Source organism: Dryobates pubescens, chromosome 9 (assembly GCF_014839835.1).
Source record: "Dryobates pubescens isolate bDryPub1 chromosome 9, bDryPub1.pri, whole genome shotgun sequence".
In the NCBI taxonomy this organism is placed as follows: Eukaryota; Metazoa; Chordata; class Aves; order Piciformes; family Picidae; genus Dryobates; species Dryobates pubescens.
The window spans coordinates 32914790-32939055 of NC_071620.1; the positions used below are offsets into that span (position 1 = coordinate 32914790).

The following is a 24266-nucleotide window of genomic DNA, read 5'->3' on the forward strand; positions in this document are numbered from 1 at the left end:
GTCTCAAAATCAAGACAGGAGCTCTGAAAAGGCTCTCAAAATTTACTACCAAAGTAGATAAACACTGAAGAATTTTACTGAGAAGATAAAACATAGTTAACTCACAATGAAGACAAACAGGTCACTGGAAAGCGTTGAAGCTTGAAGGAGGAAAGCAGAGGAACTTTCACAGCTACAATGTATTATAAATTCCTTATAAGCTTTGTTACTAATTGTTGAGTTTCCTTATTGAAGAGAGCCTGATGCAAAACACACTGAAGTCAACAAAAAGGCCTTTCTTCACTTCAAGTTATGCCTAAATTCATCTTATCTCCCTTGTGCAGGCTACAGCAGAAGGCGTTTAAACAGCAAACAAAATAAGCATGTTAGCTAAGATAATTAGACGCAATTTAGCTCAAAGTATAGGAACCAACTTAATATCATGTCCACAACAGAGACAATTTCAACTACTATTTTCTCTCCAAACTGTAACAGTACCTGGGTAACCATCAGTCACAGCAGAGTAGGAAATGGACATATCATCAAAAAAGCATTTTTCAAAACCTTGATGCTAACACAGGGAATTAGTAAAAGACTTGTTTTCTTTTGTGCCCCACATACAGGCAACATGTTAGTCCTCATAGCAGTGTCCTGATGAAGAACCATGAGAGTGGTGAAGCCCTGGAATGGGTTGTCCAGGGAGGTGGTTGGGGCCCCATCCCTGGAGGTGTTTAAGACCAGGCTGGATGAGGCTCTGGCCAGCCTGATCTAGTGTGAGGTGTCCCTGCCCATGGCAGGGGGGTTGGAACTAGATGATCCTTGTGGTCTCTTCCAACCCTGACTGATACTATGATACTAAGAACCTTTTAATTGCAGAAGCCAGAGACCAAACATCCAGAGCCTTCAGAGGTAAGAAGGCTTGTATTATTACATGGGTAGGGGTTCAGGGTATGTATTAAACAAACTGTAATTTCAAATAGTACTTTCATGCCAAACAATAGTCATATTTAAGCACATTGTCTACCATCTGAATAAGGTTCTGATTTTTAAATAATAGCTTTTAAAGGCTGCATTTTCACATGGAATAGCTTTTATAGAACAAAACAGAATATAGACTAGAATAGTGATCATACATAATCTGTAGTTTACATTCTAATCTTGCAGATTATAAACAAAGCCAATCCATCCTTTCTATTGTTCCTGGGTTGGTTTCATCTTTAAAGAAATAGGTACTTGGTACAATACATAATCAGTTCATTTTGACCAGGTTGAAGGCCTGCTTGCTTCTCAAGTGGAAGGTGTACTTTTCAAGTGCATCGCCGAAAGGGAGTGTCAGAACATTCATTCATCCATGGGACACTAATGCACATTCGAGCTCTTTAGTCATTTTGCCTTCAGCCCAATAACCACCTAAGGATTAAGCTAATGGTCCATTAATACATGCCCTAGAGTATCTTTCTGCATTACTAAGGGGGAAATATATCTCTCTGACTCCCACAGCATCATAACCTTAGCTTAACACAGCTGAATTCTTCCTACCATTTGTTAATTTTCCCTGAATGATGCATTTTCAATAAAGGTTAGCTGCCTCCAACTTGGTGCAATGGGTGAGAGGGACATTTCTATGCCCTCTCTATATCTATGCAGAAGAAAGGAGAAAGGGAAACAGCTGTCTGCTTTCAATAATAGCTGGATTCAGCCAGAGAAACACTCCACAATATGCCTGCACTCTGCAACAGCTGCAACTTCAAGGCCCTGATTCAGCCAAGCACAGTGTTTCACATGTATGGGGGAGATCCTGAATTTTTCTGGAGAAAAAGGCATTTTTGGCATTGGGCACTGCATTGCCACTGATGGCAGTTGAATAGGATTATATATTTCTATCACAGTCATGTCATATACACAGGGCTTAAGAAAACCCAGAAGATAAACTACTTTTCATTAGCTCAGAGATAGAGATCTGATTCTCCTTGATTTTGTCCCTGCAAACAAATGCAGAGAGAATGCAGAAAACCAGCCAAAATCCCCTAGCTACCCTTTTTTCCTGTTCTGTTTTGTGGTGGTTTTTTTTCCTTCTTGTATTCTCAGGCACCGCAGGGGCCAACCTGGTTCATAAAGCAAGCAAGAATAGCCACAGGGCAACATCAGATTTGCCCAGAGTTTTCTTTGGCCTTCTAGATGCACAGAACAGCTGGCACATATGAAGGTTCCAGCCACACTGCCAGCAGCTCTTCCCCATGACATGCACTTGGCGCTGAGCCCAATTCAAAACAACCTCTACACCAGCCCTAAGTCAGGCAGAGGGCTACTTGAGCATTTCTGGGAGACAATTAGGCAGTCAGGTAGGGACCATCTATAGACCTCTTGTACCCTATTGTCCCAAGTAGTGAAAGAAGGTCTGAGAAGCACTTTTTTCTTCCAGCTTCTCTGCCTCCAACTTTCAAAGTGAACTTTCCAGTTAGTCTGGGAGATGGTGCACATGCCAGATGAGCAAACAGCTCTGCCTAAACCTCATTTGGCTTCTGAGTTCTTGACCACTCCCATATCTGCCTTGGGATGAAGACACTTTATATATCTCTTAAGACCTTCTTCCACCCAGTGTTGTGCTGATACCTCTCTTTTCATATAACTACACAGCGTCTTGCATGTTTTTATTGGACTGCAAACTGGTAGTTGTAGCCCAATATGAACATACATGAAGAAATTCTGGTCTTGAGAACCATCAGTCTTGTGTTCTTGCTCTTGAGTTAAGTAAGAGAGGCAGCCAAATCAAATCTGACAATGTTAACTGAGGTTCAGCATTTCTGGGATACAGGGTATTCTGGTTAAGTCACCTGCAAGGGTAATTCAGAGGTTGTCTGGATGCCAAATAAGCCTTTCCTTAAGGGTACAAAGGGAGTGAAAAAGGAGCAAAACTCTTGAAAAACATCTCTTTGTTTCTAGTTACTCTTGTCAGTCAGGCTTCTTGACAAAAGCTCATTAAAGGTAATAAAAGAAGGGAAAAGTGTATGATCATGTTCATCAGGTAGATAAAGAAGTTTGGGGGCGGGGAGAGTATGTTTAAAACAAGAGAAATAAAATAGTGTTGATACCTCTGCTTCCTGTAGGGTCCCATGGTTCAAGCATACCATGTCTGGACATGTGATAGGAGAACCACAGCCTTCTTGAATTGCCACCTGCATATACTGTTTTAGGCACTAGAAACAAGTAAAGAAAAGGGAAAAAAAAAAAGTTATATGTGGGCATGTCAGTAATACACAGGTGCTAGAGATGCTGCACAGCTACCACCTCCACTGCCTTAATTGGCTGTCCTGAAGCTCCAGCACACAGAAAACATCAATTATTACAAGCCTAAATGCTACAAGTCATTACATTGGAAAGAATGCAACAAAGAACAATTAATTATGCATGACTTCATCTGCCGAGCATTGCGTTTACTCAAGTCAGCAAGTCAGACCTTTCAGAGCTAACAAGCCCTATGCTCTGCTAAAATGGGATTGGAGGATTTAAGGAGGGGGGAGAGCATCTTTCATCCTAATTAAACAGGCTTTATTCTTTTGTCTTTACTCCTGTGTTCTTAATTCAGACTCTCACCCAGCAGTCTCCATTGTAGGAGACCTCATTTACATGAGACTACTGTTCTTAGCTGCATAAAAGGGAAGGAGGATTGTTTATAACCTGGTTAGGAGGTTACAATCTGTCCTAGCAGATGTGCAGCTATCAGTTCATGCCCCACCCCCTTTCCCCCTGCCCCCCTTCACATAGAGCAGGTAAATTCTGTGGTTTACCATGATTTGTAAACCACAAAGTCTATTGAGCAGGAGTCCAGAGTCCGTTTCCAGCCTGCAGGCTGCCTCATGAATGTTTCAAAAAGCTCACTACACAAAAATGGCAAGCCTCCCTTCTCTGAGGAAAGGGGGGAAAAAAGACCTCTGTTCTCTCCCTATTTTATTTGGCATGCCAGTTTCAAATATATTCAAGTTTGTCTTATTAATACATATCATAAGAGTCTTGGCATCATGGCATTAAACTGGCACAATGGACAGAAGAACAGTGCTTGAATAGTATCTCCAAATTGCACAGCTAACTGGTGAGGCTGTAGTCAAACAAAAAAGTCTCTTCAAAATAATGACAAAGCATACAGCAAACAAATCACTGTTAACCAAATAACAAAACATGGATTTCTGGCAGAGTTTGGTAGAAGCTTGCATAGTTTATTGCAAATGATAACATGTTTTAGAAGAACCAGGATTAATGCAGCTTTTTCCCCCTTTAGATTTGTGTTTCATGCCCACCTGATAAGCCTCTCCCTCTTAGTACTCCTGGCTTCTTTCCTTATTGCCCCATCAGTTTTCAAGACCTATGTCAAAACATAAGGTCTTGGAGACCTTTGCCTTTCTATCAACTTTAACCACGGGCACTGAGTTTCAAAAGCTACGAGGTGGGCTGTGAGGAAATCACAGCCTTTCAGATTATGAGCTCTGGTGAAATCCCAGGACACTTCACAAACTAACTTTCCAGTACTTACAGATATTTGACATTCAAGTCTGAATTAGTTTGAACTGTTCTGAGAAGGCCTTGCACATTGTGCTCTGGTTAAAGAAAAGTATTCATTGTATTTTTATTGGAAAACTGATTCCCTCTTAAATGTCAGGATAATTAGGATTTTTACAAATGGAAATGAAGTTTCCTTATTATTCTGCCTGCCTCTCTAGTGAAACATCCACATTCATATGTTTTGGATAATTTGATAAACTATACAGAGATAATTAGTTCAAGCAAGTAGAATCAGCTTAACAGTATTTCAAATTAGCTTATTTTTTATTGGCAAATATTTGAAGTGCATTAACTTAGAAGAATGCAGAGGTATAAACTAAATGGTAAACTTTAAATATCTAGCTCATTAAGCAGTAATGGATTCAGATCCAGTACACACCCCTATAAGAAAGCAGCAGAGCAGGCTGTAAGGAATTGATGGTGAAACTAGTATGTGGGAGGTGAGGGAGATACTCACAGGCAAATAGCAAAACTGACATCATGTCAGTAACTGAAGGCACTATTAACACCGTAGGGAGTATCGGCCCAGATTTAACCAGGAGCTACTCTTTTGTCCTGTGCCACCTTTTTCTCCAGCTCACCCAAAGGCATCTAGGTGCAGTGCTTATACAAAGTCAGTTTAACCACCAGATTCAATGACTCCACTAGCACACACAGCTCCTCCACAGAGCTTTAAGCAGCAGCAGGTACATAACCATGATGGTGTCTGGAAGCCTGTCCCCTACAGACACTGGAGCTCGTGGGGCCCTGCCCACATCTGCTGCCACCACAGTCTGGGAAGTGGCAGGAGGTGACACAGGGAAATGCCATAAAAAACAGGTCCCCAGAGCCCAGGGTGGCTCCCAGGGTCATACTGGTGTGGACAGAGACTGGGAGTAACTTACTCCTGCAGCCCCACATCCATTAAGTATCTGTCGTTGCTCAAATGCTTCAGACCATAATGGCAGGAGAAACAGGGTATCCAGTGCTCCCTCCCTCTACAAATTTCCTGCCTTCTTTGTGCCTGTATCTGAACTCCACTATGAATGATGCAAACAGAAAATTCTGTTCTCTGAGTCCCTTCCACAAAGCCTGCACATGTTGCAGTGGGTTGGGTGAACTTGGCTATTGTGGGTGATGCTCCAGCAGGGCCTCCTTATAAACCACTCCATCTCCTCATGGGAGACCTGACTACTTTTTGGATCAGGTCTTAGGGCAGCATTTGGAGCAGGAGGGAATGCTTCCCTCCAGCCAAGGCACTTAGTTTGCCTTAATTCCTCCACAAGCATGGAAGAGCAACCTTTTACTTCAGCTAAGATCCTGGCTTCTATCTACTCTGTTGCGCTGCCTGATATTTAGTAATTTGTTTTGACAGCATGGTACAGTGGATTTGTATTCTAGGGGCAGCTCAGGTCAGCCAGTTACAGTGGGAAGACAAAGCCTGAGAAGTTACTGCAGGCCTAGCAGGAGCCCAGAGGCTTGTTCTTAATTTAGACTTCCAGGACAGAATCTCAGAGCCCTTCTGTGCAAGGACAGGCACGAAGCTCTTAAGGAGCTTCGATCCACAGTATGGATTTTGCAGTCAGTTTCAATATGCAGTATCTAAATCATTAGGGGTACCAAGCCAGAAGCACAGAGGTTTCTGAGGACTGCTAATGCATCTGGATTCTCCTTCTAGCTCGCTGCTTGATTGTAGGTGAGGATAGGTGAGCAACTAGAGCCTTCTGTGATATTTTTAGAGGGTACTGTGCTTTCAGAGGGCTACTTGGAGAGATGGTATATTAGGTCTGCGCAGTGCAATGGATCTTCAAAGGTTTCACAGAAAACCTCCCTGTTAGATAGTTCTTACAGCTATTAAATCATTTGCCTTCATTTTTTTGTGCCTGGAGAAGATGCTGTGTGTGCAATTAAAGAAGCTGATGGAGGGCGTAAAGATGATGTGAAACTCAAAGGGAGAGTTTAACATTTACCACTGAAGGAGTAGGCTTTTTTCCTAACTGTGTGCAGGAATGAAGATGTGAAATTCTTGTTCCTTCTTTTACAAGTCAGAAGCAAAGAAGAGACAGTGGGAAATCACTAAATTTTAAAATATGCCTTCAGTTTAACAGCAAAGCTGGTTTTAGGGAGGTTTTACTATTATTTACAGCTCAGCTACTAGTTTAGCCACTTACTTGCAAAGTGGCAAATAAAAGCACCTGAAAAGATGTACATGCTCAAGATGTGATGAACAGAGGACTCAATGTCTATATAATGAATCATGACCTTCTCAGCAGTATGTCCTCCCACACTGTGGAGAATACATTGTATAGACAGAAAAGGGTAAGACTTTGTGCATTTTTTTCCTACAAAAATCAGCAGTACCTCTGTTAGGAAAACTGCACATGCTACATATGTCACTTAATTGCTCTACAAAGTGAAGGTAAGATCAAAATTAAGAGTTCCTTGAGAAGATCTTAATCTTGACATCCAAGAAATAATCAGATCTCAACAGAGCTTGAGCTACACTCCCCCACCAATTTCCCTTAATGCAGTGACTTTCATGCATGGAGAGTAGTCAGTGGCTGCACCACAAAAGCTGTGAATTACGGCAGTCGTATGATTGTCTTACTCTCCATAGCCAGAGCAAGTCATCAGCAGTGACTTTCTCACCAGCACAGTTTTCCATGAATGCATCACATAGTCAAGGCAGAACGATTAAAATCATAGAATCATGCAATGGTTTGGGTTACTGGATGACCTTTAAAGGTCATCTAGTCCAACTCCTCTACAGTGGGAAGGAACATCTTTAACTAGACCAGGAACCTCTTTAATTGCTCAGAGCCTCATCTAACCTAATCTTGAATGTTTCCAGGGTTCAGGCACCTATCAGTTCTCTGGGCAACCTGTGCTAGTGCTTTGCCACCTCCACTGTGAAAAAAAAAATAATTGTTGCTTCCATCTAGTCTAAACCTCCTTTAGTTTAAAATCATCACCCCCTGTCATGACACAGCAGGCTTGGCTGAAGATATTCCTCATCTTGAGGAGGCAAGAGACTAAAAATTACTGAGGTCTTGTTGAACAGGTTTGAATCCAGCTGATTATAGATGAAATTGGAGATTTGACTTCATTATGTTTACCTCTCAAATGAATGGCAGACACCAACACAGGAATTTTAACTTAAATACCGTGTACCCTGATTAGTTCAGTTTACCCAGATTTTCCCCCCTGAAGAACTATATCATGTTGCTCACCTTCTGGGCAAACCTGCTTTAGGAGAGAAGGTTAGACTACATCATCTCCAGAGGTCCTTTCCAACCCTACCATTCTGTGACACATATCTGTGTTCTGGGATACATAACAAAATCCTGATGCAATCAAGAAAGAGGGATATATTCAAACATGATAATGTAATTCCACCAGTAAAACTTGCTACACTCTCTGGAAGGTTTTGGTAGTGATCTAATTTTGCCAAGCACATTTCACTCCTGCTGGACAAGTACTTTTTCTCTCCCTGAGATTCATGATGTGTTATGACACCTTTTTCAAATAATTTGCTGTCTGAGCATTTTGGAGCAAGAATTATTTTTCCTCTTACACCTCACTGGTCTTTTCGTACATCACATTTCTCTATTTAATAAAATAAGGAATAAGGTCAATGTCCACTTACCTACTTCACAAAATGCTGCTCATGAATATCTAGTAAGCTATGGCCTGTAGAGCACTTGGATAAAATCATCATGCAAGATACATGCATTTCTTTTTTATCTTGCAGGTCTTGCAAGAAAGATTATGATTCAGGCAAATATTTACATATGCTTCAAGTACACATTCCTCTCCTGAAGCTAAGGCTCTGTTGAAAGTCTGTGTTGAAACACGAGGGAAGAATCTTTAAAAAAGCACTGAAAAGTCTAATCCAGGAATGCATAAACTAATAACATTAAAAAAAAAAATCCTTCTTCAGTAATAAACACTTCCTCTGATCTTCGAAAGTGTTTTCTAAGGTCGGCTGCAGGCCTCAGGAATTTTGTTTAGGTTATTCATGGGTTCATCATTTCAACACTTCCACAAGCTGCTGTTTGTTGTTTGCACAGAATGGATTCTGATTTTTTAAAAATTTAAAAAGAAAAAGAAAAGGAAGAAAACAGAAAGAAAAATCTATTTAGCAGTATATTTCATCTGCAAAGGGACCATAAGAGTTCTGCACTTTAATGAGTTCAAAGTATAATTTCAGTATTGTGTTCCAGCTAATGATGTGACAAAGGCACTATATCCCTCTCCCCATGAAATCTTGTTTCTATTTGAAGCCATTTCCAGGTAATCTCTGTATCAGAGACAAAAGATGGGCCTCAATCATTCCTACATATTGCTTTTTCAAGTACCTTGACATGTTCCATTACCTTGCTGGTCTCCCATCTGCATGCAGCTGTTCAGCTCCCTAAATGCAAACCACACATGATGTGAGAAAATTGAACAGGTAGTTCTACTAAGAAACATGGAGGGACAGACAGGAAGAAGAAAGAAATGGAAAGCTCTGGCCTCTTTTCCTCTCAAATATTACAGATACTGCTGCCAGGCACTGTGCAGCAGTTGATACAGGGTAAGTAAGGGTATTTGTCTTGAATTAAATTGCAGAAAGAACAAAAAAAGAGGGATCTACAGTATTTCTTAAACAGTATTAGGACATGATCTACATTAAATAAGAAAATGCAAGAAATTATTGAGGTAATTGTGCCAAAACAGTCTTTCCTATTAATGTATGACCTGAAGACAATTTCAGTTTCAGAAAAATTAAGAAAAGTTCAGTTTTCCACCTTAAAACATGCAAGACTGACTTCAAAGAATCATAGAATGGTTCAGGTTGGATGGGACCTTAATGATCATCTAGCTCTAACTCCTCTGTTATGGGCAGGGACACCTCCTGCAAAAGACCAGGTTGCTTGAGGCCCCATCTAGCCTAGCCTTCAACACTTCCAGGGCTGAAGCCTCCACAACTTCCCTAGGCAATCTGTTCCAGCACCTAAACTATTAAATCTTTCTTCTAGATTTGTACTCAAAGCTGTATTGGTGTGGTCTTAGGGGTATTTCAGCCTTAGTCTTTTTACAAACTCAAAACTTGTGGGAGAGTTAAAAAGAAAGACTGTATATGGAGAGAAAACATAACTTTTCAGTTTGCATTCCACAGTGTCTTATGATTCAGAACAGATCAGCAGATAGGCATCTAGGGTTTTTTTCCATTCTGGGCAGTCTTTATGTACTTTTCATTCAGTAAAACATAAGTTTTATTTATTTCTTAGCATTTAGTAATGTTATCTGTTCTTCAGTGACTACACAAAACAATGTAGCAGTTCTGTAGTTTTACATGGAATATGTAGTATATGACCTTCAGTGAGACAGTTTGTAGCAGAACTCTAAATGTAACCACTTCATCCACTCAATAGCTAGTTAATTGTGTAGTCACATAAACATACACTCCCTAAAACAGTACTCATAGTGTTTAGGATGTATCTATGTAACATTTACTAACACATTCATCATTGCCATGACAGTCACTAAAATAGGACAGTAGCTTTCAATGTGTGGTAATCAAACCCTTGGAATCTCACAAGTGTTTCTCAACAAGTCTTAAAACTAGATGAATCAAGTCTATTGGCAATGAGGTTGGAGGCATTTGCACTTCACTTGGGAAAAAATGTGAAGCTTTTCCAATTGAAAGAATATTTTTTAAAGTACACCACAGAAATAGTGATTTATTAATTTGTTAGAGATAAACTTATGATAGGCATAGTTTAAAGTGAAAAACAAAAATCCAATGAAACATGTATCTGTAGTGCCCAATCTGTAATGTAACTGCTAAGGACCAGGTGCGGTGGTAAAGGAAGTTGTTTTCAAAAGGACAGAAGATCAGATCATGTAAGTGTCCTATAAAGAAAAATGTTTGAAAGTGAAAAAATGCCCCTTTAGCCTCAAATGACATGGTCATCTCGTGGCTCAGTAGAAGGGGAAGAGTAACATCACTGAAAAGCATTTTATTTTGTTATGACCAACTGAAAACTCCAAGCAAATGCAACAGTGCTCCAGAATACAATGGCCTCCTGCTGCCCCACAAGCCTATTTTTGAGGGGATCAAGTATATCTGAGAAATATAGTCATCAGCTTTGTCTCAAAAGATATACCACTAACAGTGCCAGATTCTGCTCATGTACAGAGTCTAAAACCAATTTATACACAGCCTCCAACATCCTGACAGCCTTTCATAAAAGTCAGGATAGATTTCTAGTAATCATTGCCATGAAGTGGTACCACCAAACAGGAAAGGACAAGAGAACAGAACCAGAAAAACTCACCCTTCCCCAAACCAAACCAACTGCAAATACCATTTCTCAAAATGGCTTACAAAACAGACATGACCATGAGGCTTATGTCACTGGCTGGCTCAGTTACCATGGCTTGCTGAGGCATTGACAACTTACTTCACATTTGTTAAAAGGAAATAACACCAACTTCACTCACACAGTGCTGCCATTAAATATGTTAGTTCTCTTTTCCTCACCTCTCTTCCCTTGGCTACCACCCAGATGGTCACCTCTGTTGACTTAAGAAATATGTAGCTACTCTTCCTGAATAGTAGCATCCATCAGAAGGCAATGGGTACATTTGTGCTCTTTTGGCACCCCCACTAACACTGCCTTTGGTATGACTCTGCATAGAAACACATTCAAGGAGTTCTTAAACCATCCAAATTACTGTAAAAGTGCTATGTGTTCAGTGCCAGTATCAGCAGGGGTGGGAATTTTCCTCTTTGCAAATTTAAAACAAAGCTAGTCTGAAATATTGCAAAAGTCAAGCTGGGAAAAAAAGAATCCAAAATGTCAAAACTTGAGCAGCTTGCTACCTGTGGGTGGAAGTGGAAAACAACCTGAGGTGAGCTGTATATAAAGTTAAGTGAAGCACTGCAGCACAAGGTCTATTTAGGAAGAGGCGAAGGTAGTGTTCTCATGCAGCCATGAACACATGCAGGTGTCTCCTAGGACGGCAGAAAGAAGAGGAAGAATAAAGGCCCAAGTTCCTTCTTGAAAATTATCACAAAGAAAGAGGAGAGCTAATAAAATTCAGTGTTGGCTAGACACTAAGTTTTCCTAAGTTTTACTGAGTAGTCTTTTATTGCAGTGTTCATATACATTTGCTCCATTTTGCAGGGATCCCACATTCTTTGTCATCTGCCTTCTCTACATCTGAGATCTATTTGGTCCCTGCTCTCAGGCTTTTCTGATGGTTTTTGCTGATGATGCTAATCCTTCACATCAGTTTGTCTCCATTTCTCCAATGCTCCTCTTGCACAAGCAACCCAAGCCTTAACTGCACTAAGGACAAAATGTCAGTATTTAGCCACCCAAAGGAGGTAGAGCAACATACAACTGCTCTTAAAATTATTAGAGAAAGCAGCAGAGCCTCACTGAGTGTCCTGATAGTGAAGTACAAGAGAAAACCGAGTATTTCTAGAAGGCTTTCCCCTTCCCCTCTAGCAAGACCAGCTGGCAGCAGTGTACAAACCCCTCTCTCATGGGTTGAAGTCTCCCAAAGCCCTGGCTCTCCAGGCAGGCAGCTGCCCAGGTTGTCAACAGCAGCAAATGCCTAGCTCATCCATGCCTAGCTCTGGCCTTGCTGTTACATATAGCTGCAATGGAAAAATCTTCTAACACCTTTAGATCACTTTCTACTTACAAGAATAGTCAAGACAGCACAGAAGCTACCTGGGCTTCTATTCAACATTGCACACTGACTTCTTTTAAGGCTTCATGAAGCTTAATCTCAATTACACCTTGTTGTGTTCACCAAAATACAAAACAGGTGGATCACTGTGATATTTGTTTTGCATGTTTTGTAACTCTGTTACCTCACACACTTCTCAGAAGTACAAGACCCAACAAAGAATTTGCTTGGAAGAAAGAAGGGTGAGTCATGTCAGTTCTGCATAAACCTGTGCTGACAACACAATGGCACACACATGGAAGTTTGGTACATGTTGTCTTAGGCAGCATCTGCTCCAGTAAATAACACACAAGATGGATATAAGCTGCTGCTTGATGCAAAGAGCAGCAATAACATTTATTGCTCACCTGGCTCTCGCTAGGACTCTGAAATGCTTATAAAGGGGAAAAAAGATGAAAGAACCAAACCAATCAGAATTGGCATGCAGGGAAGAAGCAGACACAAAAGAACATTTCTTCCCATAACTACACTGGTTCCCTCTGTCATCAGTGTCACCAGGGCAGTGGTGAACACAAATGTACCCATTACCTTACCAGACCAGGTAAAACCTCACCTCCATGACTACTTGAGAGCCACAGATTTATAACAAGTCTTTCACAGGGCACTTAGTAAATCCAGTACTACTGCTAGTCCTGCACTCCTCACTACTGCTTCTCAAGGGTAATTTATGGTGTGCCAGTTACCAGGGCGTTTCTAGCAAGAAGTGGCAAGGTCCCTGTGATCATGACACTTAGCATCTCTCCTCACTGTTTTTCCAGTTTCAGCCAGGTTTTTAAAAGGCAAGAGTCTCCAATATGTACACTTTCCAGCCAGCCTAATGAGTGCCAAAGCTTGGGAAATGCCCAGTGCCCCATCCAAAAGCAAAGCAGGGAGCTCAGCCTGTCCATTTCTGGCACTACCCTCCTATAGGACTCCTAAGTCTTGCCTGAGTGAGTCACCACTGCAACTGTGTGGGACAGGAAGGAGAACAGCAAAGGATACAAACACAGTATCACAGAATTGTTTCAGTTGGAAAAGATCTCAAAGATCATCCAGATCAATGGTTGCATTGACCTAATGCCACCATGACCATTAAACCATGTCCTGAAGTGCCATGTCTACATGTTTTTTGAACACCTCCAGGGACAGTGACTCCACCATCTCCACGGTCAACCTATTCCAACGCACGTGTAGGAAAATGCAAGAGAAACAAATTCTAAGTAATATTCAAAACACAATAAAGTAATAATATTCAAAATACAATATAATGTAAGTGTTTCAGTCAGGATGTAATTAATGTTAGTTTGCTTTGGACCCAAAGGGAAGTGCACTAAAATATGGCATTTTGTAATGCTGTGATGGTGTAGCCACACACAGTGTGAAACTATTTTATGTACATACGTGAGCAATGTGAGCACTGCAGGAGCAAAACCCTGTGTAGTTAGTTGCACATGGGCCCATCCAAGGAAGAAACAAGGCACTGCAGATTGGAAGGACATCCCACCAAATACACAAAAAAAGATTATTGAAAAGATAAAAACCAAGATAAGCAGTATTAGGAACAGATGAGATTCCCTTCCCCTTTAGGGGAATGGTTGCAGTCAAAGGTCTTTTCCAGCCTAAACAAATCTTTGATTCTATGAATGGGGCAAGCAGCACAAAACTGTGCAGCTGAATCAATATATATCTTGCTGAATATAGTGCATATATATGAGTATGCACCACAGTATGGCACTCCACAAAGGTTTTATTGGTATAGGTATATGAAATGAGCTGGGTAATGTAAAATGCAGTCCTCTAAAATTTTTGCAGATAAACTACACCTCACATCTCTGTCCAATCCTCTGTGGAGATCAGTCTTTCATTTGAAGATTATATAGTCCAAACATAATGAAATCAAGCCATCAGGTAGTGTGTAGCTGTTTCCAAATTCTTGGGATGTATAAGTGTGTGCTTTATTTTACATTTTGGCAGTCTTGTGCCAAGTGCAACAAACGTTGAGAAACACAGGACTAATGTCTCTTCAGACCTGACTGGGCTACCGAGTAAGATGGCAAGTGTCTTTACCATGCCATCTGCTTTTTCTTAGAACAGAACAGAATAAACCAGGTTGGAAGACACCTTTGAGATCATTGAGTCCAACCTATCATCCAACACTATCTAATCAACTAAGCCATGGCACCAAGCACCCCATCAAGTCTCTTCCTAAACACCTCCAGTGATGGTGACTCCACCACCTCCCTGGGCAGCCCATTCCAACAGCACCAGAACAAGAGGACACAGTCTCAAGCTGCACCAGGGGAAGTTTAGGCTCAAGGTGAGGAGAAAGTTCTTCACTGAGAGAGTCGTTCGCCATTGGAATGGGCTGCCCAGGGAGGTGATGGAGTCACCATCCCTGGAGGTGTTGAAGATGGGATTGGAGGTGGCAGTTGGTGCCATGGTTTAGTCATGAGGTCTGTGGTGACAGGTTGGACTTGATGATCTTTGAGGTCTTTTCCAACCTTGGTGATACTGTGATACTGGCTGCCTGGGAGAAGAGACCAACCCCCACCTGGCTACAACCTCCCTTCAGGTAGTTGTAGACAGCAATAAGGTCTCCCTTGAGCCTCCTCTTCTCCAGGCTAAGCAATCCCAGCTCCCTCAGCCTCTCCTCATTAGGCTTGTGCTCCTAACCCCTCACCAGCTTTGAGAGAGTAGAAATGTTTATAGCTATTTGAAGAACTCTGTCTTAGTAGCAACATTCCAGGAAAATGCAAACATACACCTTCTTAAACACTGTTTACTTACTTCAGCTAGAAGACAGCTTTTATGAGGTATAATGTTTACAACAAGTTTCTAAGCTAAAAAAAATTGCTGTACACAATTCTAATTCATTGAAATTCCTTAGGTTTACAGGCTACAAGCAAAAAGGATGCATGAGCTTGTCCTTGCAGATGTCTAAATAATAGCAATCCCCAATTATTTCCACAGCCAAAAATGCTGCAGTGCAAAAGCTATCACAGATACAGGATCATCACTATAGTTAGGGGGGGAAAAAGAAAGAAAAAAGACCTCACATATAATAGAACAAAAAAATTAATGAAACTTAGTAGAGCAGAACCTATTATGTCCACGTCAAGCTACTATTAGATCTACATAATTTTCATCAGTCATAGAAAATAGGAATAAACCATACAAGCTGAAAGCATTGCTAGCTGAGAAACTGAGAGGGGCACAATCCCACAGACCACAGCTGACATTCTTATCCCAATATCTGTCTCAAGGGTGCCATGATGGTATCTAGAAGCCCTGGCATCAGTGGGAGGAAATTTATGGCACTGTACACGAGCTGTGGCCCAACCCTCCACGCAAGCCCTGGCACCTAAGCACTGATGGGGCAAGGTGCTTCTGACACTACTCTTCAGAGGTTGCCCAAACATGCAACCCAGACATGCCTCCCAGAAACTTCTCTGAATTTAAGACTGAAAGCCTTATAGGCAGGTTAAAAGTTTCCAGAGTCCTCTTTGTTGTAGGATGCAAGATGTACATGTCTCTGTTGCATCAGTCCAGACATGTCCACTGGGAGGATGCTCAGACACAAGCAACAACAGCCAGACAAAGGGTAGGCATGGAGCATAAGCACAGTTGAGACATGTTATGCCCAATGAAATAAACAGAGCATGTCTAAAGGCTTCTCCCAGTTGCATCAGCACTCACTCATAGATGGCTGGCTTTTGGTTTAAACAAAGTCTCAAGCTGTGCCAGGGGAGGTTTAGGCTGGATGTTAGGAAGAAATTCTTCACAGAAAGAGTGATTGGCCATTGGAATGGGCTGCTCGGGGAGGATGTCTGTTAGTGACTAATTATCAAAAGCAGAATGACAGAGAACTCTTTTAAATAAGGCAAGACAGACTAACACCAAATGCTCTTCAGGAAAGCATCCCCTGTCAGCATAGATAATGCACACCTCCTGTATGAGACAAACCACCCCATCCCACAGTTCTATTCATCTCCCACCACCCTGCTGTGCAGCGTAAAGGTGCTGCTAGATCTTACCGATGTACAAAAGATGCAGCTGCATTCCTGAAGAGTGGTCATCTTATCCAGGGAATATTCACAGAGACATAGCTTGCAAGTGAGCAGTGGCTCCAGAGCTAATTCTCCAGATTCTGACTCATCAGTTGTCATGGTGTGAGGACAAGCCTTCCCAGCAGAGTCCATTCATTCATCAATGGTCCACTCAGCCTGAAAAGAGAAATCAACAGCTGAAACATCCCACAAGCCATATAGTCACTTCTCATTGACTTGAGCATTTCCAGATCAGATCTATAAAAATGCCTGCACACTTAACTGCACTACTTTGGCATCTTGGTGCCAGTCTCATACTTACGGCCATTCAAAATTTATGAAGTAGGTGTCTGAGAGCCCAGCTCCTAAAGAGGCCTGAACTGGGCTGGGTTCTTGGAGAACATTCACCTTACTGGCACAAAGCACCTCAGGCCACTTATCATCAAATTGAAAAAAGAAAAGAAACATAGGAAACCAAAACTCACACAGAGGAGACATTACCTGTCATACACAACACTGCAGTGGTCAGAACCCTCACCAGACCTAGGATCAGTTATCTGACTTGGGACAATAAATTGTTCATTAAAAGAAATAAACTGTGTTCATATGTACATATATATATATGTGTACATATATATATATATACCCCTCTGCCTTTTTGAACGAGCTTCAGAATCATACTAGTCCCATCCCTATGTGATCCTTCCAGCCTCCATTGCACCCACCCCACTTCAGTGAGTGCCTACAGTTCCACTTTCCATTCTGGCTGGTGGCCTGTGTGCTCTCCTGGGCAGTGCAAGGTGACAGCAAGCACAGATTCCCACTTCCTAGGCAAGCACTTCAAATATTTAGCCTGTAATGTAAGTGGTGGGTACCATGATCTCCACCTTCTCAATGAGCTACCAACTAAGACAATGAGCTGGCAGTCCATTTCAAGAGGTGTGGTGAAGGAATCTTAAACCCAGGAAAGGATTTCACATTGTATGTCCTACTTCATGCAGGGTTGGAGCTTAAATTCAAAGAAGTAAAAGTATTTCATGTGCAGTCTTTTTTCCTGCATTGCATTGTTGATGCAAGGAAGTTGACTGCTCAGGTCTGTAGCTTTTGTACACTCCACTCCCTGGCATCTAGCTTTTCTATCTATTTCACAGGGCTCTGAGGTACCTAAGTGAGTTCTGAGAACCATGAACTAAGTAAACTAGAACCTTGACAGGGAGATGCTCAGAATAGACATGTCTCCACCACACATTATGTTACAGCAGTGTTTGGGGAATACATTTCTATCCTTTGAGAAGGAACAAATGGAAATACCATACTGACATCTAAGGTTTTCTAACCTAAGCATTTGAAAATACTGCACCATAACCACAAAAAAAAATCCAGGACCCTTTTTCTTGCACAGTAACACTGAAAGAGAAATTAAAGAGAATAGCCTCATGTTTAAATGAAAACAATGGAAAGCAAATTTGCAGATTTTATTCACCTCAAAATACACAGTGGGGCTTGGTGCAGCATTTAAGGCACTATAAAATCTATTCCCATCTCCAAGGAACTTGGCTCAACTCCCACAAATCTGCTTCTGAATACATTTAGCTGATAGTAAGACCTTCATACCTTTCTTAGGCAGAGACCTGGTGGCCAGTGGCACTTAGCTGCTGGCACCAGCACCAACTAAGAATGCAGCTCTACTGAATCTGAAAAGCTGCATCCAAAGGGAGGCTGCACGAACGTGAAAACAAGAGGCTCAAGATCTCTCCATGTGCCTGTCAGAGCTGATATCTCATGAGACAACAGGAGACCCGAGCCCCTTGGTCCACTTCTGCTTGCCTCCCCTACAGTCCTGAGCATCCTCATGGCAGAGCTGTCAGGTTGCATTTGGCAGCATGTCACTGCTGCTGTTCTGCTGCTCCCAGAGTGGCCAGGCCAGCTGCAGCCAGTCCATGTGTATGCAACATGCCGGCTTGCAGTAGCTGCTGAACTCCTCCCTAGAGGAAGAAACAACGGTGCTCACAGAGCTTTAGGGGTACATGGAACCCTGCCACACAGGTCCCACCTCACAACCTGACACACAACCATACCCCACACTGGCCAAGAGGGCCAATGGCATCCTGGCCTGTATTAGGAATAGTGTGGTCAGCAGGAGCAGGGAGGTCATTGTGCCCCTGTACTCTGCATTGGTTAGGCCACACCTTGAGTACTGTGTCCAGTTCTGGGCCCCTCAGTTTAAGAAGGACATTGAAACACTTGAACGTGTCCAGAGAAGGGCAACAAGGCTGGTGAGAGGCCTTGAGCACAAGCCCTATGAGGAGAGGCTGAGGGAGCTGGGATTGTTTAGCCTGGAGAAGAGAAGGATCAGAGGCGACCTCATTGCCCTCTACAACTACCTGAAGGGTGGTTGTAACCAGGAAGGGGTTGGTCTCTTCTCCCAGGCAACCAGCACCAGAACAAGGGGACACAGTCTCAAGTTGTGTCAGGGGAGGTTTAGACTCGAGGTGAGGAAAAAGTTCTTCACTGAGCGAGTCATTAGTCGTTGGAATGGGCTGCCCAGGGAGGTGGTGGAGTCACCGTCCCTGGAGGTGTTCAAGGGGAGATTGAACGTGGCACTTGGTGCCATGGTCTAGGCGTGAGGTCTGTCGAGACAGGTTGGACTTGATGATCCTTGGGGTCTCTTCCAACCTTAGTTATACTGTGATACTGTGATACCTAGGCCTGCCCTGTATTCCCATGGGTCTGCAGGAAGACCCTTGCTATTCAAAAGCCATGAAACCACAACAAATCCAGGTGGGAGCACACCAACTCCTTTTAATTTTTACATATTGCAGTTTCCTAGACTAACCTGCCAGAAGAGCCATCAGACGTGTCCCTTGGGATTTCTTTCCTGTAAGCACCGAGTTTTACAGACAAAGAGTCATAGCCAAAATTCTGGCAACCAAATTCCCGGACATGAATCCAAAACAAACTTGCTCTTTAATAGCTTGCTAACACTACTTCAATATATATGCCATGCCACATTATTCTTGGCGCCGTTCTCTCCTGCTACCATGATGCTCCACACACAATTTGCTCCATACGGCTGCAGAGCTGAAGCTCCAGCATGGCCAGAAGCCTTGGAAGGAAGCCTCCCTCTGAGTCAGGGACTGCAATACTCTTCTGTAATTACTGCAATGGGGGGGGGGGGGGGGAACAGTGAGTCACTGGAAATGCTACAGCAGATCAAGAATACCTGTTATTTAAAATGATGTGTTAGATATTATCTCAGTATTTGGAAGAACTGAAACACATTTATTCAGGTATGCTTTTCAATAGCAGCTCCATCTGTACAGGCAAGCTACTCATCCCCATGCTGCATGGGTCTTGACATTTCTTCATTTAAAAGGTAGCAATGCTGAAAGAAGGGATGTACTAAAGAACAAGTAGGAATATTTCAGGATGTGGGAATGGATATAAAATGGATACAGCCGTTTCCAGTGTCAGTGCTCTTTTTACAACCAAAACGGTTACAACCCTGCATCCTTTTGTTAAGGTGGCAGTAGAAAGATTCAGGTGTATGACTGAGGTTTAGGGATGGGGGGTAATTTTAAATTGCCTAAATCTGGCACTCAGTGTGACACCAACATGAGTTTGCCACAGTGAAGAGTAGGCTCCTAAAACACCGCTCTGCCCTACCAGCGATCCGATGCCACAGCATGATGGCTGCAAGGACATGTTATAACACCCCAGGCCTTCTTGGCCCTGACCATTTCTTGCAGTTTAAATTCAGTTTTGCTCCTTGTCCCCTCCCTCCACCAGGATGCCAGAGTGAGGCTGAAATTCTCCCTAAAACAAGCAGAACAAACACCCTGTGGAAATCTCCAGCAGACAACACTGAGCAAACCTGGTGGACCAGAGAATCCAGCCCACACACAGCCCAGGCTGGCTCATCTCCCTGCAGCCTCATTATCCCAGCAGGATTACACAAACGAAGGGAGCAGGATCAGAGCCACCAAGTCAGCTGCACAGCCTGTCTGCACAGACACTGGAGCAGGCACCATGGCTACCAGCAGCAGCAGACTCTCCAAGTTCCCTAGGGGGCCAGCTTGTCCATGACTGGTCCTTCATATAAGGTTGGCACGCCTGAGAACCCGCCTGTCAAAGACAAAGTGGATTCATGTCCTGCTCCTTTTCCCAGAGCAGCCCAACCAGCTGGTCTCTACTTCTGCTCACCAGAACTACGATTTCTGCTACCACTGTCAAGAGAAGCACACACTGAGAAGTTTTAATGGTTACAGAAAAGGGCAGCCCCATACAATGGCAACTGGGCTTTAATGATAAATCAGGCCTGTGGAGGAGGTTTGTTCCCATGATCAGATCAGATGGTGGAAATGATGGGGGAAGACATGGGTTTTCCTCCTGCCTTCACTCTCTACTCTTTTTCCTATTCTTTCAACATTTCAAAATGCATTGTGCCCTCACAAGCTCTCAAATCTTCTCCCCAGCTTTACCACCAGCAGAACTGATGTTTCCATACACTATAGAGAAGCTGTGAAGTTCCACCTCAGATGCTCCAAATTTTTATGGCTTTCACTTTGCTAGGCTTAGTCCCAAAGACTGTCATTAGTTAATTACACATCCATTAGGTGTCTTTACAGTGGCTTAAAATTCCTACTGTAATTACAAGTGAGTTGCCAACAGCTTAGGTTGAAAACAAAACACCTAGGATGCACATGTTGTGCAGAAGTCACTGAAGAATGAGTAGAGGACAAAGAGGAAAAGACCAATCCATATTTGGTTTTATTAATAAAAGTGACCTGAAATAAAAGTAAATGGAAAGTCCCTGGAAAAAATGGACCCCTATGCAAACAAAATACATTTCCAATCACCAAGATCTTCCCTTCCATGCACACAAACACAAATGACCCATTTAGGATAGAATCACTGAAGCTGGAATACAGCGCACAACTCCTCGAGGAAACTCTCCACTGAACAGTTAAAAAGGCTCCATGAGATGGTGTGGAATAAGGATGAACACATCTCAGGGACACTAACCTGGAGGAACACACTAAACTAAATTCTGCACCAGTGTAAATTGGTGGGAAAGAAAGTAGCCCCAGTGTGCATAAACACCTATGCACCATAAAGATTTGAGTGTTTTTTACATACTCCTACCAGCCACGTACACACACATAAATCATATTCCTTTTACATTGCACAGAATTTCCTGGAAATGAGATTTATTTCCTCATATTGCATGCCACCCAGCTTATAAGGAATAGCTTTTGGGAAAACTCATCTTTCCTGGCTCTGACACTAACATTGTTGATGTCATAGGATAAGGCATGACCAGAAAGTCTGAATGAACCTAAGCAAGCTATGCGGGGTTACTCCTAGGAGAGCACAAACTGCCCAGTCACCAGGACCACAGTTTGCTGAGCTGTCAACATTTCCATTTCATTCATCTGCCTGCAAACAATTCACATAGCACATAATGTCTTAACACTATGCCTAAGCAAGGAAACATTAGAGCTCGCTCAAGACAGAAAAAGAAAGAGCTCAGGGAGGTGGGAAGGATAAGTACAAGGAGAAACTGTAACATGAGAGCAGTGGAAACGTTGAGAGAAATAAGAAAAACACAACAGAAGGAGTACAGAACTTGCTTGCCTTTGGGGCCCACTGACACACCAGTGTGTGGTAAGTGGCTTTGAAAATGGCTCCCTAACAACAAATATCTGCTGTGCCTACTTCTACACAGGTACCCTTTGCAAATCTTGATATTAGCTGCTGAAGTAGAAACAATTAACTCCCTGCAGTGGGAGCAAGAGCAGCCGGGTGGGTGTCTGGCAGCCAGCCAAGGTCAAGCCACCACAGCTCCATAAAGATGTTAAAAATTGATGCAATCTAGGGCTGAAACTTTCCCTGTGAGCATGAATTGTAAGGTAACATCCTTATTACAATCACACAAAGGCTCACTTGAGTCTGCCCAGCTCCCTCAAACCAAGGTTGCCAGGCTCAAAGAACAAAAGTTACCCTGTAGATGTGATAGAGCAAACAAGCCAGGCAGTCTCCAGAGCTGCAACATCAGAAGGACATTGTCTGTGTGCCTGCAATCAAGTCACTGTACTTAGCTGAAAAAATGTCTGAATGTGACTTTCACCACTTAGAAACATCACATAAAATCATGAAAGCCGCCTGTACTGAAGCTGGAGGAGAATGAATGGATTATATTCAGCATCATAAGTCATCCTTTCATTTTTCACATGCTGCATCCAGAGCAACAAGAGAGTTCTTGGAGAAGCTATGTTAAGCCTTGTGTTTACAAACAACTGCGCTGAACTTAGTAGAGCTGTATGCTTTTAGCTGAAATCAGAGTTTAAAGGAAGTCAAGAAATGTGCAAACATTGCTCTAGGAAACACTAATGAAATAAAAAAAGGTCCTTTATGTGTCTTTCCCTGTGGGCTAGCACGTGCCGGGGACAGGGTGATCGCCGGCAGCCGCAGTACCCAGTACCTCTCTGGCTTGCCATAAACCAGCACCCCAGCACAGCTTTCCATACACATGGTGGGATCATAAAGAGGTTGGGGTTAGGTTTAAGATCATATGTGAATCTAACACGTAACACATCACTTCAGCAAAAACTCTTTTAGTGTCAAACCAAACTCAGAGCATCTGTGCTAAGCTCCTCAGGTATTCACTGACCTTTCTTGAAGAAGCATTTGCAAGCACTGTAATTGTTTCTCATGCCCTAGAATTTTTTCAAGTACTCCACCCATTGCAAAATTACTTCAATGCCCCTGTTTTGATATTGCTTAGCTCAGGATTTTGTTGTTTCCTGTACCTGAGGTTCCCCTGGTTAAAACGAAACAAAACAAAACAACAAAAAAAAGAGAGAGAGAGAGAGAAAGAAAAGTACCTGGAAAACACAAGTGTTCAAAATCAACACTAAAAATCAGGCCCTTGGAGAAAAAGAGCAATTATAGAAAGATTAAAAACAAAAGCTCACAGTGGTATTAAGGTAATGGGGTCAGATCATAGGAGATAAGCTGAGCTATGAAATAAGGGCACACGAAGACAGCTGTCAGAAACCCACACTTCCATCAGCTTCATCAAAACTGTCATTACCACTTTTGATTATAAGCCTTTAGCTGTCCCAGCTCTCTCAAGACAATGTGCTTTAAAATTCACTTCATTTTAAAATGCAACATCTTTGCACAAAGAATTAGTCTGAATCAAGCATACTAGTACTTCTGTGGTCTGACCACTAAACCACAATGCAGTAATTTCTCCTTCTGCTATGCACTGCCTGCACAGAGCTACCTATCTAGTCCACACAGTGTTACTTACCAAGCAGTAAGGCTGAAAAACACAGGATTAAAGCCCCAGTTCAGGAAAGGCTTCATCTTCAAGAAGGACATTAAATCATACATTTAAGTGCTCCTTCATATCAAAGCCTGAATATTTTGCTTTAATGCAATGAGACTATTAACAAGTTAAACAAGTACTTACGCTTTCTGAAATAGTGGTGTCAGAAAGAAGCAACCAGCTCAGCAAACAGCAGGTCTGATTTTAATATATTCAGAATTACTGTATTACATCTGTGCCTTAATACAGCAAGCACTTGATTACATGCATGTACAAGGAAAACCCATTTCTGGATTACCATAATACGCTACCAAGCCAAAGTATTGGAGAGAATAAAAACATTTCAGTATCTGTTCTCTTTGAGCAGAGATTAAGAAAAGTCAGATGTATAATATTTCATGACAGCTTTCTGCACTGTAAGATGCTTATTTTAAGAAAACTTGTTTAAAGAACAAGCAGCCTAAGTAAATGTGCTGCCTGGTACATGGGAACACACCAAAGGCAATTTCTCTCACTTGTTTTCATTGGAATGGCTGAAAAAAAGAGGGGGGGGAAAAAAAAAAGAAGAGCCCTTAAGCTGCTGTTCAAGCAGCACTGGCTGTATGGAGTATTTCCCTGTCATGCTAGCAACCAAAAAAGAT

The 24266-nt window shown here is 42.3% G+C and overlaps 1 protein-coding gene across 1 annotated transcript in view; it reads right to left on the bottom strand.

Moving 5' to 3' along the window:
- The window catches only part of RNF144B (ring finger protein 144B), a 49164-nt gene that overhangs the window by 13938 nt on the left and 10960 nt on the right, over positions 1-24266 (bottom strand). The window contains exons 2-3 of the mRNA XM_009906577.2: positions 16278-16466; positions 3072-3176 (exon numbers count right to left, since the gene is read on the bottom strand). Of these exons, the coding sequence (XP_009904879.1) occupies positions 3072-3176; positions 16278-16442 (270 nt within the window). The 5' untranslated portion in view covers positions 16443-16466. The remainder of the gene's footprint in view (positions 1-3071; positions 3177-16277; positions 16467-24266) is intronic.